At 42.5% G+C, this 15665-nt stretch overlaps 1 protein-coding gene across 2 annotated transcripts in view; it reads left to right on the forward strand.

The window, feature by feature from the left end:
* The window catches only part of FTO (FTO alpha-ketoglutarate dependent dioxygenase), a 341005-nt gene that overhangs the window by 307284 nt on the left and 18056 nt on the right, over positions 1-15665 (forward strand). Inside the window, exon 9 of one of the 2 annotated variants that reach the window (XM_033128827.1) lies at positions 12537-12572. The exons of the other annotated variant lie outside the window; for it this stretch is intronic. Coding sequence (XP_032984718.1) covers positions 12537-12570 — 34 coding nt within the window. The 3' untranslated portion in view covers positions 12571-12572. The remainder of the gene's footprint in view (positions 1-12536; positions 12573-15665) is intronic. 2 annotated transcript variants of the gene reach the window in all.

A 15665-nucleotide genomic window follows, 5' to 3' on the forward strand; every position in this document is an offset into this window, starting at 1 on the left:
GCAGTGGGAAAGCTGGTGGTAGCCGGGAGGAACTCTCCTTTTGAATGTGTAAAATAAGAATGTCCCCATTTATAGAATTTTTAAAATCAAAATTGAGTGCAAATTCAGGACTGTTGTGTGTTTCTCCTGCTGACTGTTACGAAGAGCCAACGAATCTTTTGTGCCAAGCCAAATGCTTAGTGTCAATGGCACCAGATGTCGTCTTTTGGGTGTCCTCCATTCTGTCCAGCGGGTCAGCATTGTTTAATGAACAAACAGTTTCTCAGGCCTAGGGCCTGACCATCCCAACTGCCAGTTCCTTTTAAACTTTGCCCTTGTAAACTTTTTTAAATGCCTTATTTCTACATTTTTGTAAAAAGTTGTCATTGTATAGATGCCCCAGACTCTTCTCCAAAAAAAAAAAAAAGAAGAGGAGAAAGAAGAAACTTATTTAGATCTAAGTATACGTTTCATAAGGTAAATCATTTAGAAAATACGGTAGGAAACATTTGTAAGGCTCATTATTTCTGTGTTTACTTTCTCAGTGGGCATGTTTTAAATTAACATGTAATCTGTGCTAACACAAATCATTTCTTGAAAACTCACAGAAGTATGAAACAGAAAAGTCTTCTATGATTCCGCCACCTTGAGATAATCACTATGAATATTTTAGTGTATTGTCTTCTTATCTTTTTTCAACGCACACATACGTACATATATACTTTTTCAAGCAAAATTAGGACCATAACATTTACAACTTGCCTCTTTTCACTTACTATATCACAAGCAACTTTTCATCTTTAAATATTCCTTGGGAAGATAGTTGTTAATAGAAACTAGGATCCCCTTTGATAGATATGTTGTGTTTATTTAATTTTTCTCCTATTGTATATTTAGGTTGTTTCCTATTTTTTTCCTTACACCAAGTGCTGCAGTGAATGTCCTTGTCTGGAAATGCTGTGTGAATCTTTATCACCTTAGGATAGATTCCTAGAAATTGAATTACTGGGTCAAAGGATATGCACATGTTTAAGGACATGTATTGCCAAAATGTTCTTCCGAAAGGTTGAACCAATTGTATAGGCTCCCCCTACAGTGTATCAGCATGCCTGTTGTCCTGTACTTTATCCGCACTGGAAGGTGTGTGTGTGTGTGTGTGTGTGTGTGTACATAGGAAAACAATATCTCCTGGATTTTAGTTTCTTCTGATTACTAATGAGGTAGATGTATTTCTTATATTTAAATGGCTATTTATATTTCTTCTTTTGGGAAATGTCTTTGTCTGTGTCTTTTGCCCATTTTTATTGGAATGTTTGACTTTTTCTAATCGATCTGAAGATTTTTTTTTTTTAATTAAGAATTGTGGCTCCTTTTTGTAGATAATCAGATTAGATTGTTATAGGTAACCAGATTAGATTTTTCATGTAGACATTGAGTTAGATTTGAAATATCCGTTTATAATGGCAAGGTTATTAATGCACTTGTTTTTTTCTTTTTAATTGGGGAATATTGGAGAACAGTGTGCTTTTCCAGGATGTCAAGTCATTTTTCAATCTAGTTGTGGGCGGTGTAGCTCAGCTCCAAATCAGATCGTTGTTTTCAATCTACTTGTGGAGGGCACAGCTCACTGGCCCATATGGGACTTGAACCAGCGACCTTGGTGTTATGGACACCTGCGCTCTAACCACTGAGCCAACCGGTCGCCCATAAGCTCAAGCTGTTGTTTTCAATCTAGTTGTGGAGGGTGCAGTTCACTGGCCCATGTGGGAATCAAACTAGCGACCTTGGTGTTAAGAGCTCGTACTCTAACTGACTGAGCCATCCAGCCGCCCCTTAATGTACTTTTTACTTTTAAAAAAATGGCTAGTTTGTCTCTGATAAAAAAAGACATATGAAAAAGAATCTGACAGTGTCAGTCTAGCTCGAGTTAACGATCCCAGGACACCACAAGCATTTTATTACAGTTGTCAAAAAACAAAAACAAAAAAACAGCCCAGTCATTCTATTGTTTTGATTATTGAGATCCAGCCACAGATCAACTGAGCAATTAAAACCTCTAAATAACATTCTCTGAATTGTCAAACAAAGGATTAGTTCCCAGTGGAAAGGACTTTTTTTAAAGAAGATAGTTTTCTCTGTAACGTCTGTGCCAGTAAATGGTTGCACTAATTGGAATATACAGAAATATTTTACCAGTTTAACAATGCATGACATCCTAATAAGATTGTGATGACAAGCTTTTCTTTTTATGAAAGGTGATGTTACTGCATGCTTCTAATATACATGGGCTCTTGTGTCTTTTTATGACATGTTATAAATGAAAGTTTTAGAAGAAATTAATCTGCTTTACTAAATCTTTCCTGTATATGAAATTATTTCTTAATAGCGGGACAGCAGAATCTTGGTGTCTGTTGTTTTAAGTACTCGCCATAATATATTTTACGGAATCTTGGAGTTGAATAGAAAAGGATCACAATTAAATGGGTATTGAACTGCTCGTCCCAAATCCCACTAATCTGCCACTAGAATGTGTGAAGCCAGATTCCCCGCCTTTCCCTAGCTCAGGTGGCTGGCTGAGTGCAGGCCTGGGACAGTTAATGACAATCTTCCAAGACCAGCAGGACTTTACATCAATATCCCTCTCCCTGATAATCTATATACTCTGGAGGTGGTGAGCTCTGGCAGGGTTTTGATGATTTTATGATGGCTTGTGTATATTTACAGTGTGTTTAAAGTACTCTTTTTAATTATCATTTGAGTGACAAAGCTTAATCTTTCGATCTTTATCTGCACCGCCTGCTGATGTGTGTTTGTTAGGTAACTAAAAAGCGGAAATTTAGCAAAGCCAGAGCTTTCGGCGAGTAATAAGACTGAGGAGTCCATAGGTGATTAACCTGCCTTTCTCCTCTTCATGAGAATAAAGGAGTCACTTTATAAAATCTTTGAAGATGGCCCACATATTTTAAAGCGGTGTCTAGATCCATAGAACAGCTGTATGGAAACAGGCAACATTTGAATTTCACAAAGCACACAGGTATGGAAAAGAATATCAGAAAATCATTTAAATACTGTTCTTCAAACACAGATATGAACCCCCATTGAAACTGTCTATGTCCTGTGTATTTCATGTACGCATGTATTTTGTGTGTGTGTATAGATACACAAATGTATACATACACATATATATGCAATGTGTATATTACATACATATAAATTACCATGGAAATATGCAGCATGTGTGATTGGGCACTGATTTTTTTGTTAGATTTTTTTAAAGGGCTAACGAAGTAGGATGCAACCATTTCTTAGCCTGTCATAGCCACACCTTACAGTGCTTCTTTAGTATTATTTCACTGGAAACAGGATGAAAGGCTGGGGTTATTATTTCTTGTTGCAGATGAGTGAAGGCACTGTGTTAATAATGACACTTAGGATTTAGAATTAAATATTGAACCTCTGTCTTGATTTTCCAGAGTGAGGAGGCACGACCACTACCCTTTTTGAAAGCTCTTGTTTCATGTAATAATAGGTCAGATTTTTAAGCAAAAGCAGAGGAAAACAATGTCAGTTCACTGGCCTCTGTGGTTATTGACATATGTGATTAACTGATAAAAATAATAAGGGTGATCATCATTCTATAGAAAGGAACTCCAGGCTTCCTAAGACTCTTCTTGAAGAAACCTTACACGTCATGGATTGATTTGCAGATTTAGTGGGATATTAAAGGCTAAGGTTGTGCCTGAATAAGATAAGCATTCTATATTAGACTGTACTGGAGAAAGCCCTCCCAGGGCCAGGTGATTTTATTGACATCTCAGAACTAAAAACCATAAATTCCACTATCGGGCAGTATATTGTCCTAAGAACCGGGTGTCCTAAATGCTGACACTGCCTTTGGGAGCCCAGGAGACAGCCATGGAGTCAAAGCAATACACCCAGACCAAGCCCCGCACCTACAGAGTTGTCACCTGTTTTCGCCTTGATATCGGTCAGCGTGGCTGTCATTTGTAACTCGTTCATTTCCCTTGAACAGTGTTCATCTAGCATCACCAGTGAGTCATACTCAGGGCCACCGGTGCATCCTCAGGCTTCTCCCCCACCAAGCTGTTCACATCAAAAGGATGGTTATATGATCACCACGTTGAGGTTTAGGCAGCAGTAGGACAATGTGGATGGAGTCTGCGCCTAGATGGGAGTTCAGCAAGACAGGAAAGCAAGCTCCCTGAGTCCCCTCAGGTAGGCAGGCAAGTGTTCACGTTCAGAGAAGTCCCTCAAGACAAAGGATGGTGAGTTGAGAAAAGCATATGGCAAAGGTGCAGGTGGGTGAGGGGTTGGGTATGGGCAGCTGAGTCAGAGGAGGAAGCAAGCCAGGTCTGGAGGCCAGAATGGCAGGCAGTTGGGTAAAGGGTCCAGATTAATGGATTTGGGAAGACAAGATCAAAGACTGAGACAAAGTTCTGGGCCAGAAGGGGTCAGGAAACCAGCCCAGAACGCCTTGACAACAAAAAGCAGACATGGCGTTGAGATGGGCAGTGAGGTACCCAAGCAGGGCAGTGGGAGCAGTCCACCCAGCTGTCCCTGCCCTCCCCATCCACGTCAGCATTAAGGGGGGGCGTTGTCTGTAGAAGATTAAAAACAATAATAAAACTGACAAGAGTCAGTCTGCTTTTCATTATCACCATTCCCCATCAATCCTAAACAATGTCAGTGATAGAATACTCCTCTCTCTAAAACTAAAACAAAAACAAAAAAACCCTTGATGGCCTAATTTCTACACAATTTTTGAATTAATTCTGATGTTTACTAATATATATATATCTGGGTAGGTATATCTATATAATGCTTCAAATGAGCACATTTTAGTAACATATCTTTTAGTAAACATTGCATTCTACATAGATATGAGTTGAGAGAATTCTCAGTTATACAGGCAGCAGCTGACATACACACACTCAACTTCACCCATTCAAGAGTAAGTTCGTTTCCATGTGGAGTGGTTTAAGTTGCTGCAGGTATAGTGTATGTCTCCAGACACGATGGTGCCACATATTTTTGCATCTGCACAGCAGATTGGAAATAGTCGGTGATAGACAGTGATTAAGACAAAGAAACAACAGCTGGGGAGCTTCAGCTCCTACCATGCCACCACTTGAAGATTTTATTTTCATTTAAAATTTAAAACAGTGAAACATTTTACGAACTACACTGTGTAATATTATTCGTTAAATTCAAAGTTTAATTCCCTACATGGAATGTTTGCTTGAATTTAAATAGCATTTTGAAGTTGCAATTTATTATTTAATTGTTCGTCGATTATTTTAAACTAATAATAAATCAAGAAAATTACTGTGACTGATTCTTATATGATTGTTATTGAGAATAATTTTGTCTTGTAGAGGAGAGGGGTGTAAAAAGTGATCTGCTTCAGCTGTCAGATGTGCTAAGTATGTCCCCAGAGACGGGTCGTGTGTATGAGTGCCTAGTGAAATCAGTGCCCGCTGACAACAGTCAATGAGAAGAAGGAAACAGAGGCTCAGAATGGCCAAATCAAGATGGAAGCTTGGTTCTGAGCTTTTGGACCTGCTATCTCCTTACAGCCTCAGGGCCTGAACTGGCCTCAAAGTGAAGTCAGGGCTGACGCCACAGAAGGAACTATGTGAGTAAATTTGACTAGAGTTAGAGAATGAAAGCAAATGCTATATGTTGATGGTCACCCCATGTAGATGCCACCCAAGTAACTTCTGTGGAGTGGGGCAACTCAGGAGATGGTACTAAAGCACCTCCAAGACCCTTCTGAACTGAAAATTCAGAAAGCAAATGGCCAAATGCTGGAAGAAGCCAAATGGACAAACCAACGGATGGCTAATGGCAGCAGAAGTGGGCTGGCCCTTAGACCTGGCACTAGAGACGAATGAAGCCGGCCACACTGGGGGGAGGAGGACTGGTTTCAAACTGGAGCATGTGTGTCCTGTCGGAAGTGGGCAGCCGCTGCTCGGCTCCAGCCCACTGTCATCAGGAAATACTGGCCCAGAGAAGCAGATCTTCCCATTTTTCAAGCAAAGCCAAAAATCTACAAGAGCCAATACTCTTTGAGCCAAAATAAATTGTGAGCTAGCTAAACGTGGCCCTTCAGCCACCATTTTGTCACCTCGGTGCCAGAGTCTTAAACTGTTTCAGGTGGCTCTGCCACCAACCACAGGATGGTTTTCATGCTTTGGAGTACTAGAGAGGGCTAATAATCATGCTTATAAGAAGAGCGGATGCATTCCTGACTGTCCAAGACAGTGATGGAATGACTGTCACAACAGCACTCACAGCTTGCAGTCACCGATGCCAGGGAAGAGATTACACAAATAATGATAGCTGTCATTGATTGAGCCAGTTGTCGTGTGCCAGGCACTGTGCTCTACGCTTTGCATCCATGATCTCATGGAATCCTCACGGCAGCTCCAGGAAGCAGGGATTTGTCTCCCTGTTTAGGGATAAGGAGACTTAGCGAGATTTGATAAATTTCTCAAGTTCCGTCACACTCCAACCCAGCCCTCTCTGGGACTTCAGAGCTCAGCATCTCGGCCACAGAGGCTCAGCTGCCAATAACCAGGCGACTCTGTTAGCTGCACAGCGTAGAAGAAGCCAGAGCCGGGTTGCGTCAGTTATCAATCTGAAGGGCCCATCACCCAGGAGCCATGGTGGCTTCCCCAGCAGCACAAAGATAACGGACTTGTTAGGTGGGTTTTGTTACCTGGTGGATAATTCTAGTTTGAATGCCAACGTTTGCCATTACCCTTGCCCTGTTATGGAGAATGCGCTTCAACAAAGCCCATGGGGAAAGGGCCCTGGCTGATGTGCAGTTTGGCCTGAAGCGCTTGCGTCAGTGTTCTCCTGGAAGAGTATCCTTTGACTTCTGCATCGCTTGCTTAATAGACCACAAAAGTCAACATCCCTCTGGGAGAACAGCTCGTGCTTGGAGGCGTCACAGCCGCCCGAAGATCCTGTTGAAGCAGGATGTTGTGTGAAACCCGTAAGTGGAGCAGTACTCCATGTCTCCTAATGATAACGCTGATATATAAGGAAGCCGCAGAGACCGCCGCCGTGCTCCCTCCCAAAGAAGGGGCTGTGATCTGTGTTTTCCCTTTTGCTTTTCGGACCTGGAAGCGCATCAACATTTTTCTTTTTTTCAACAAAAGAATGTGTCTCTTGTCCCTGGGTACATGGCAAGGCTACAAAGAAGGTGAAGCCAACTCGTGGGGGGAGGGAGAGGAGGTGACTGACTGACAGAAGTCCATGCCCCTTGGAAAGAGATCCAAGAACAGGGCGTGTGATGCAGTCCCATCCCCCGTCCCAGAGGAGGCAATTGGATATATTTCACATAGTCCTCTCTTGTGTCCTCATTCCATTTTCCAGGAACCCTGTGGCAGACCCCCAGTTTCTTTCATCCTGCAGCCCAATCTAGGGTTGGGCTTGTGTGAGGGACCCAGCCCACCATGCAGGTCTTGGCGTGGCAGCCCTGGGGCACAGTCACAAACAGGTGTGTAGCCCAGAGTGCCTGATAGGGCCCTGCTGGCTGCCCAGTGTGCACAGTGTGTCTGCATAAGCACTGGCCATGTTCAGTCCATGCCAAGCCCTGTATCAGTAGCTAAAAAGGAATCAGACTTGAACCAAAAATAACCAGCATTATACACCATTAAATGCCCCCAAACGCTGTGGCATTGTCTGGAGATTATGGCATGCATAGGCTACTAAGACGCTTCTAATCAGAAACTCAAAATGAGCAGCCTCGCGGAACAGATGGGCACACTCTCTGGACTTTCTTTCCTTCGCGAGAGGAGGGGCCCTTATTTAAATTTATATTCGGTGGATGCCTCGGGAACCGCATCCTGACGATTAAATCTGGATGATCACAACATCCAGATGCATTAAACAGTGACCTCAAATCAGACACGAGCAGAGATGCCACGTGGCCCCGGCCAAGGACACAGAGAGTTCCTTCGATGGGCGTTTTAGGTTTGGTACTAGGCGGGTGGAGAGACACAGCAGAAAGAGACTGATTTTCACCGTCATCTGCCTGCCCATTCAGACCAGGGCTTAGCTCTCCTACCTCAGTTCGAGTCCATGTCCCTCTGTTTGCTTATCTGAGAAATTACTTCTAGCAGATTCTTCTACCTGTAAATAGTCACGAAGGGGCATGAGATCTCTGTGGTGTGAGTAAAAGGACATGGCAGAGCGGACAGCCAGTTTGGACTGTCAAGGCAAGGGTAGCGTCACCCCACCCAGGCTGTTCAGCTCTTTTCAGGAAACCTGAAAAGAAAGCGGACCGACCGCCTGATGTTTCAAACAGTTTGAATCCCAGTTCCACTTCTTGCTCCAGAGGCTGGGGGTTGGGGAGCGACTTCACGTAGAAACCAGCGTTCCCACCAGTACCGAAGTTTTACGTAGGAAACATGACCTCTAAGAATCGCCATACTCAGTAAAACCCAGGGTTTGGGCCATCCAGTCTTATCCAGTTCTGCCCTTGGTTAAGGCACTAGAAGACTGGGAGTAATACATGACTCAAAACGACCTTATCATCGTCGTCCTGTGTGCTCTGTTAATATGTCCCACTCTTTTGGGATTTCCCACAGACTTAGGCGGGGCGAGCCCTTATCTCCCCCACAGTCTATAATGGTAAAATTCAGTTTAGATTTAACAGATGTAGGGCCCCCTATTGTTTCTCATACCATTTTAGGAATCCTTAAGTGTCCGTTTCTCACGATAAAGCACATTTTTGTTTAAAAACTTTATGAGGTGAGATTATTGTTCATTCCTTCATTCAGGTCCAAGGACCCCTTTTGGTTGCAACTGACAAAAGAAAATCTTTAAAGACAAATTTTATGAGAGGGGAGAAAGGGTCTCAGTTTGGGGGCTTTCTTTATTGGTTTTGCCGCCTTAGCGCTTACCCCGAGTGGAAAACCACACGTCACATACATACTTATATGTTTTCCTTAATTGTAAAGAATTAGATACTCTAAAATGCATTTTTTTTTTAAATTGTGATTATGTTACAGTAGTTTCTATGTACCATAGATTAGATTTTTATTAAGGGTTTTATTAAATAACTGGTGTTTCACCAACATCTAATTAAATCTTCTATCTAAATTGAACAGAAAATTATGGGCGAAAAGAAAGCATTTGTAGCAGACTTTATTACAGATAAGACTATTATTTGTTCATCTTAAGAATTTGAGATCAAATTTACAAGCAGCATTCTCATCAAATTTCTTTTCTGGGCTGCTGAGCCCTGGCCTCTTGAAAGCAGCCCATTATATACCCCCTCCTTTTTATTATAGTGCCCTGGTTGTTGGCAACACGCCCGCTGTTTAAGGTTACTTTCATTAATTAACCGAAAGTTAATTTCTTTGCAAGCAAAATCTCTGATCTCATTATGTTGTCTTTAAAGCTGAAAGCTTCAGGTTTTCTGGCCTCCTTTGATGGCACAATAAAAAGCATGCTCTTTATCTTAAGGGAAACTGTGTCTCCAGGGTTTAATTTAATAGTCCTTGAAATAGTTACAGCACAGCCAGGCGGACTACAATAATATGCCAGTTTTAGAAAACCTTGGCTTTGTCGTAGAGAGCCCAGTGGCTGGTACAGATGTGGACTGACTGCAAGGGATCCACGTCCAAACAAGTTCTGCCTTTCACCTCTTGGAGGCCCGTTTTTGCACCCGCATTTTGTGTCCTATCTGAGAACAGAACAAACACCAGCACCAGTGTCCCTTCCACGGCATGACACTGCCCAACCATCTTATTCTCAGGGAATCTCAGACATTTTGGGGGATTGACATTGCATCTGTGTGCCCCTCCTGCACTTGGTAAGCTGTCTTTTGCTCCTCTGGGAAATGAGGCAACATGGGCAGAACAAAGACTTTCGGGTAGTGGTTTGGAGCCTGGCAGGCCTGGATTTGAATCCCCTTTCCTTGGACTGGCTCTGTGTCCTTGGACAAGTTATTGAACCTCTACGCCTCAGTTTCCTTATCAGTAAACTTTTAGTGATTATACACAGTTAAGAAAATTAAATAAAGTCACTGGTCCACAGCAGGTACTTAGTCCCCTTCCTTGGACAGTCCTGCTCTAGTTTTTACCGACCGCAAATCTGGTTCTGGATTTGGGGTTCATGCTGATATTTGGGGGCTGGCCTCCAGATTGCTACACCAAAAGGAGCAGTTTGGGCAGATGGCCAGGGTCCACTGAGCGCATTTGTGTGGATTTGATGAGTTGGGTTCCACAGTGCCCCAAATGCACTTTTATAGACGTGGGGACATGAGAAGTGTATTCTCTTTGTCTCTCTGAGTTAGCTTCATCCTCAGTGATGCAGTCTGGTTGCTTTCTGGAGCATTAAATTCAGTGGGTTGAGAGCAGCCAAAATGTCTTTTCAGAGCCACCAAGGTGCAGGTCACACAGAGGGGACAGAACCCTTCAGGTGGCTCAGGTCTCGGGGGGATCCAGATACATGAAGAAGCCATTTATATCCCGTTGAGTCCGGTGACGCAGCGCGCACGCACAGCCGAGATTTACCGAGTCTGGGGGGCAGGGCTGCCAGTGGGGGGCGGTAATGGCACGACCGGACATGATGTTTCAGATGCCTGGGAGACGGGGGCTGTGCCATGTGCCTACGTCACCTGTACCAATTCCTCATGAAGGATGCAATTGACTCAACTCAGGCAGGTCAGAGTCACTTAGGCAGAAAATCCCAGGTCTTGGGAAGGAAAGTCATGTGCCTCCAGGGGCCTTGGCAAAGTCGAAGGTCCAAGGTAATGTATTGGCAACGATCCTGTCTGCTCTGGTACCTTACTTACTGCTCCCCCACGCTTTTAGGTAGAAGTATTGTCAATGCTATTGATTAGTTGATCTTATAATCCAGCAGGCTTCCTGGTGTGTTAAATTTCCTACTTTTGGATGACTGTACGTATAGGCCTAGTGTATGCTTCAGCTGGAGGGAACTCTCCGTGGACCTTGCTTAGACAGTGCTTCTGCTGTGAAATTGCTACAGGCATGACGATTCCAATTACTCTTTTGGCTGTCACATTTAACCCTTCCCAAGACAATTTTCCTCTCGTTATCCATATCTTCTGGCCTTACTGTATATTTGGAAAAACACTTTGTCTTCTGCATCGCGCCTCTAGGATCTCTTGATTTGTTAGCATATATCATATTTATATGTCTAGGTTTTCATTTCTTCAGTTTCGTTTTCTGTTGTGAAGATGCTCCATTCTCTGCATCGTCCCTTCCTTCGTATGCCCTCCATGGCAGAAATCATATCTGCCTTTCTCCTTGTCCTGCCCCCATCTGTAAACATTCCGTCAGCCATAGCCCTCATTTGAAAAATCTATAGCAACTTTATGAAAGGTAAATAATTCACGATGTGTAGGTTTCAAAAGAAAGGGCGACCTTCGGCCAGAGTGGTGGAGTTTTCTGTAAGGAGCTCACTGATAATAAATAAGCGAGCACCGCATTGTTGACATTTGTTTGTGAGTTGTTTATTTAGAGCCTGGTCGGGAATAGCTGGAAACTTCAGTCCCCTCTGATTTGTCTTTCTTTAATTGTTGGTTATTCACCCCACCTTCTCTCTGGCCTCAGTCTCCATGCTCTTCCCCTTGTTGAAAGGGCCTAAAGGTACCCTTGGAAACCCAGACTACTGCTTGGATTAACTATGTCTTCAATTGTTGGGGTGCAGGGTGCCATTGGTTCTAGCTCCCCACTCGCTGCGCTTGGCGTCGATCACACTCTCCGCCTTGGTACAAAAAATGGAGGCCGACTCCTTTAATCCCCTTTGCAAAACAAAAACAACAACAACAAGGCCTCCAAGCAGAGAAAGTGAAGCTTAATTCAGATTTGTTTACACGTGGAAAATGAATCCTAAACACCTGAGGAATGAGGTTCATAATAGAAGCCTCAAGAAGCCCTTTCACCTGGGCAAAATCCTATACCACAATTATATACAGTTTCACACTTGACTGGAGCTCTTATTTGAGCAAAACTAACCATTTTTCTGCTCGCACTAAATGAACCCCGAGATCTGTGTATCCAGCTGCAGAAAAATGCAGGCTCCCCGGTTCATTCCGCATATAATCAGCGTACTTGATGGCAAGGGCATTGTAGGATCAAAAGAGTTAATAATTGGATCCTGCCCACAGCAACCACACAATTAAGGGCAAGATTAGCAGAGATGAAAAATTCATTGTGAAAATGCGACGCTGGTCTGAAAAACAAAATGATTTCACCGAGCAGTTGTCCTATTGCCGTAATCCTAATGATCAACTCTATTTCACTAATAATAGGAGAAAAACTAATTGCAGCGAGGACAGGACAAATCTTTTTTAATCTGCGTTGTCATCCCAGCTAAGTCCCAACCCATTTGTATTAACCTTTGCTGACAGAGTCACATGATGGACATAATTTCTTATAATTTACCAGCTATGGACCTAACCTTTCTTCATCAAATATTCATAAAGGCAGGATTCTCAATGATTTTCTGTCTCTCTTCATATCTACAGCTTGTTGTCTTCTTCCTTTTTACAGTAATTTGGACACAATTGAAGTCAAATGGAATTAAAGGTAAATGCCTTTAGCCACTAAGGTGCCTAAAGCAAAGGCTTAGGTGAGGGGTCGCGAGCTGCAGGGGGAGAGCTGGGTGTTCCCAAGACACTTCACATCGCAACATCTCAGGAGACTGCCCTTCCCCCAAAGGGAAAAACAAAGTCAGCCAGAGAATAAGGCATAGCCCTCTGTTGGCCTGCTAAAATGCAGCTCTCTCAGGCCTGTTGTGTGTGTGTGGGGGGGGTGGGTTGGGTGGGAGGAGGGCTCTGAAGCTGAGCTGAGCTGAGACGGAGAGCCCCAGGCCGTCCTCTGTCTTCAGGGCTTGCTGGGAAACTAGGCTGCGGTGGCCAGGCCCTGTTTGAGCATGTGTGCCCAGAGGGGCCCGAGAAACATGCCAGGGGCTGCAATGGCTGCCGAGAAGAGTCTCTTGGTACAGTTACTTAGAAAACAACTCTGAATATCTGAGACCATTCCCAACAGCACTCTTGGTGGAAAAACATCTGTTTCCACTTTGCATCTTTGTTGCTTTGACAGTTTTCTTAAGAGACACATAGATGAAAGCAGTTTCATAAAGCTTAGGTGTTTAAAATAAGTATAGTCCCCGGTCTTTTATTTTTACCCTTCTTCGAAGCCCTTGCAAAGCTTCAGTGTCGGTGGGATGGCCGAAGTTTGAGGAAGTTGCGATGAAACAATGAAAAGGACTCCCTTTTGCTACTCCAACCCTCAGGGCCCTACCTTTACTAAAACAGCTAAGAATGTTGTAGTTGTTAAGTTCGCCCTTAAGATGCCAAGGAATTATTTTACCGAGTTGACTTCAAAGTCCTGTAATAACCAGGGCAACTATTTACTTCTCCCCGAGTTCCCAGAAAAAATATTACTGAAGACAGTTGAATTCTTTAAGAACATCCCCAGCTGAAGTACACATTAGGTTGGTGCAAAAGTCATTGCAGTTTTTGCAAGTTTTAACCTTTCAAACCGCAATGACTTTTGCACCAACCTAATATTTTGTTTCATTCACTATCAGGTAGCATCTTTGTTTTTAATGACACAAGTATTACACAAATATATTTACTTTATAAAAATATTAAAACTTTATAAAGTCCTCCTTGACTGCTACCCCCAATCTCAGACCTTCTTGCCCTTCAGAATATTTTTTCGGTGCATTTACAGACATATAGATGGTACCCCTCGACAAATATATGTTTTCTTTGTTTGTTCTACATAAAGGGTTATTAGGCTATACAAATCAGTACCCAACTTGGCTTCTGTGACTCAATAATATATGTAATATTTAGAAATCTTCCCGTTAGACCATATAGATCTGTTCATTATCGCAGAGAAGTCCATAGTGTGCATATACTGCAGTTTAGTAGTATTCCCACAATGATGGGCATTTAGGTTGTTTCCAGATTTTCAAATTATAAGCAATTATGCAAAATGTCATTATCTATTTGGAACTGAAATAGTTCCAAGTAATTGTTTTAACAGCGTGCTGGCTTTTGCAAATACGGTTTTGAGAAAGTTGACGAGTATACTGACCTGATAGCTCAAAATATTTTTTTAATGTTTTCTACCAAGCCACATTTCCTTTCTGACGGGAAGGACGAAAACAATTATGAGACAGTTGGTATCCTAAGTGTCCCACAAATAAATAGACACTCCAAATGGCAGTGAATTCGATGTTTGCGATAGGGGGAAAACGATTATCAGCTGCAGAAATGCCCAGGAAAAGCTTGTTATGCAAGGAGCACATTGTGGTGAGTTTCTTGTTACACAAATCCACTTGTACAGAAGGTCAGGCTGTGTGTGTCCCTTGCGCTGCAGCTGCATATGGGAAAGCCCTGTCCACATGCTAGCATCCTCCTACATGGTACTGGCTTCTCTAGTTGTCTTCTTTGCTAAGGCTCCATTATAGAGAGGTGTCGCGGATTATGTAAAAGATGGTTTTCCAGTTAGGATAGGTAAATGTGCATGGTCTTAATAACTACTTCTTAGTCTCTTACAAATCCAGAAGGTGGTAGGAATCTCTTTTAAAGGACCAAAAAAATTTGCCAGAATATTTGAGGGGTAAGTCCCACGAATGGTTTTACTGGGGGTGTCAGGTACTGTCATCCCTCTGGACTGGACTTGGATAGGTGCTGAGATGCTCAGCAGTTCTCTCTCCGTTAAATGGAAGAAGTCAGCATTCATACAGTCAGATCATGTGCGTTTGCAGAAGCGCAGAGTGGAAATAGTCCAATCTGAGTGAGTATAAATGAAAGATTCTAGAATACTTTTGAAAGTATTTCATATTAATTATGTTAGGTTGAGGGACTAACTCAAAGCTGGGTTAATAGTGTTATCAAATAGAGGTTTTGTTTTGGTGGAAACCAACAACTGACTTGCGAATGGCTCATATATGGAAACGATCCTTCCAGAGTACATGAAACATTGGGTGTCTCCTATTCCTTCAACTCCATTTCATGCTGTTAACTGGCTCAGACTTTCATTCTATTTGGAGCACTCTTATCCTTATCTTTATAAAAGGGGGACTTGAGAAATTCTGCCAGAATTTAGTAGAATCTAAGAAAAAATAGATAAATTGGACTTCATCAAAATTATAAACTTTGTATCGAAGTTTTCAAGAAAGTGCAAAGACAACCTACAGAATAGGAGAAAGTATTGTGTCTGATAAAGGTTTAATATCCAGAATATGTAAAGAACTCCTAAAGCTCAACAGCAAAAAGATAAAGAACCCAATTTAAAAATGGGCAAAGAACTTGATTAGACATTTCTTGAAAAAAGATACACAAATGGCAGGTAAGTATATGAAAGATGTTTAGCATCATTCGTCATGAGCGAAATGCAACTCAAAACCACAGTGAGAGACTTCTTCACACCTCCTAGGATGGCTCTAATTTAAAAAATAAAAATAATTTAAAACAAAACAAAACGAAATTACAAGTGGTGGCAAGGATATGGAGAAACTGGAACCCTCTGACGTTGCTGGTGGGACTGTAAAGTCATGCAGTGCCTTTGGGAAACAATTTGTGAGTTCTTCAAAAGATAAACATAGAATTACCATATGACCCAGCAATTCCACTCCCAGGTGTGTACCCAGAAGAACCTAAA

The sequence above is a fragment of the Rhinolophus ferrumequinum genome, chromosome 15, assembly GCF_004115265.2.
Source record: "Rhinolophus ferrumequinum isolate MPI-CBG mRhiFer1 chromosome 15, mRhiFer1_v1.p, whole genome shotgun sequence".
Lineage (NCBI taxonomy): Eukaryota > Metazoa > Chordata > Mammalia > Chiroptera > Rhinolophidae > Rhinolophus > Rhinolophus ferrumequinum.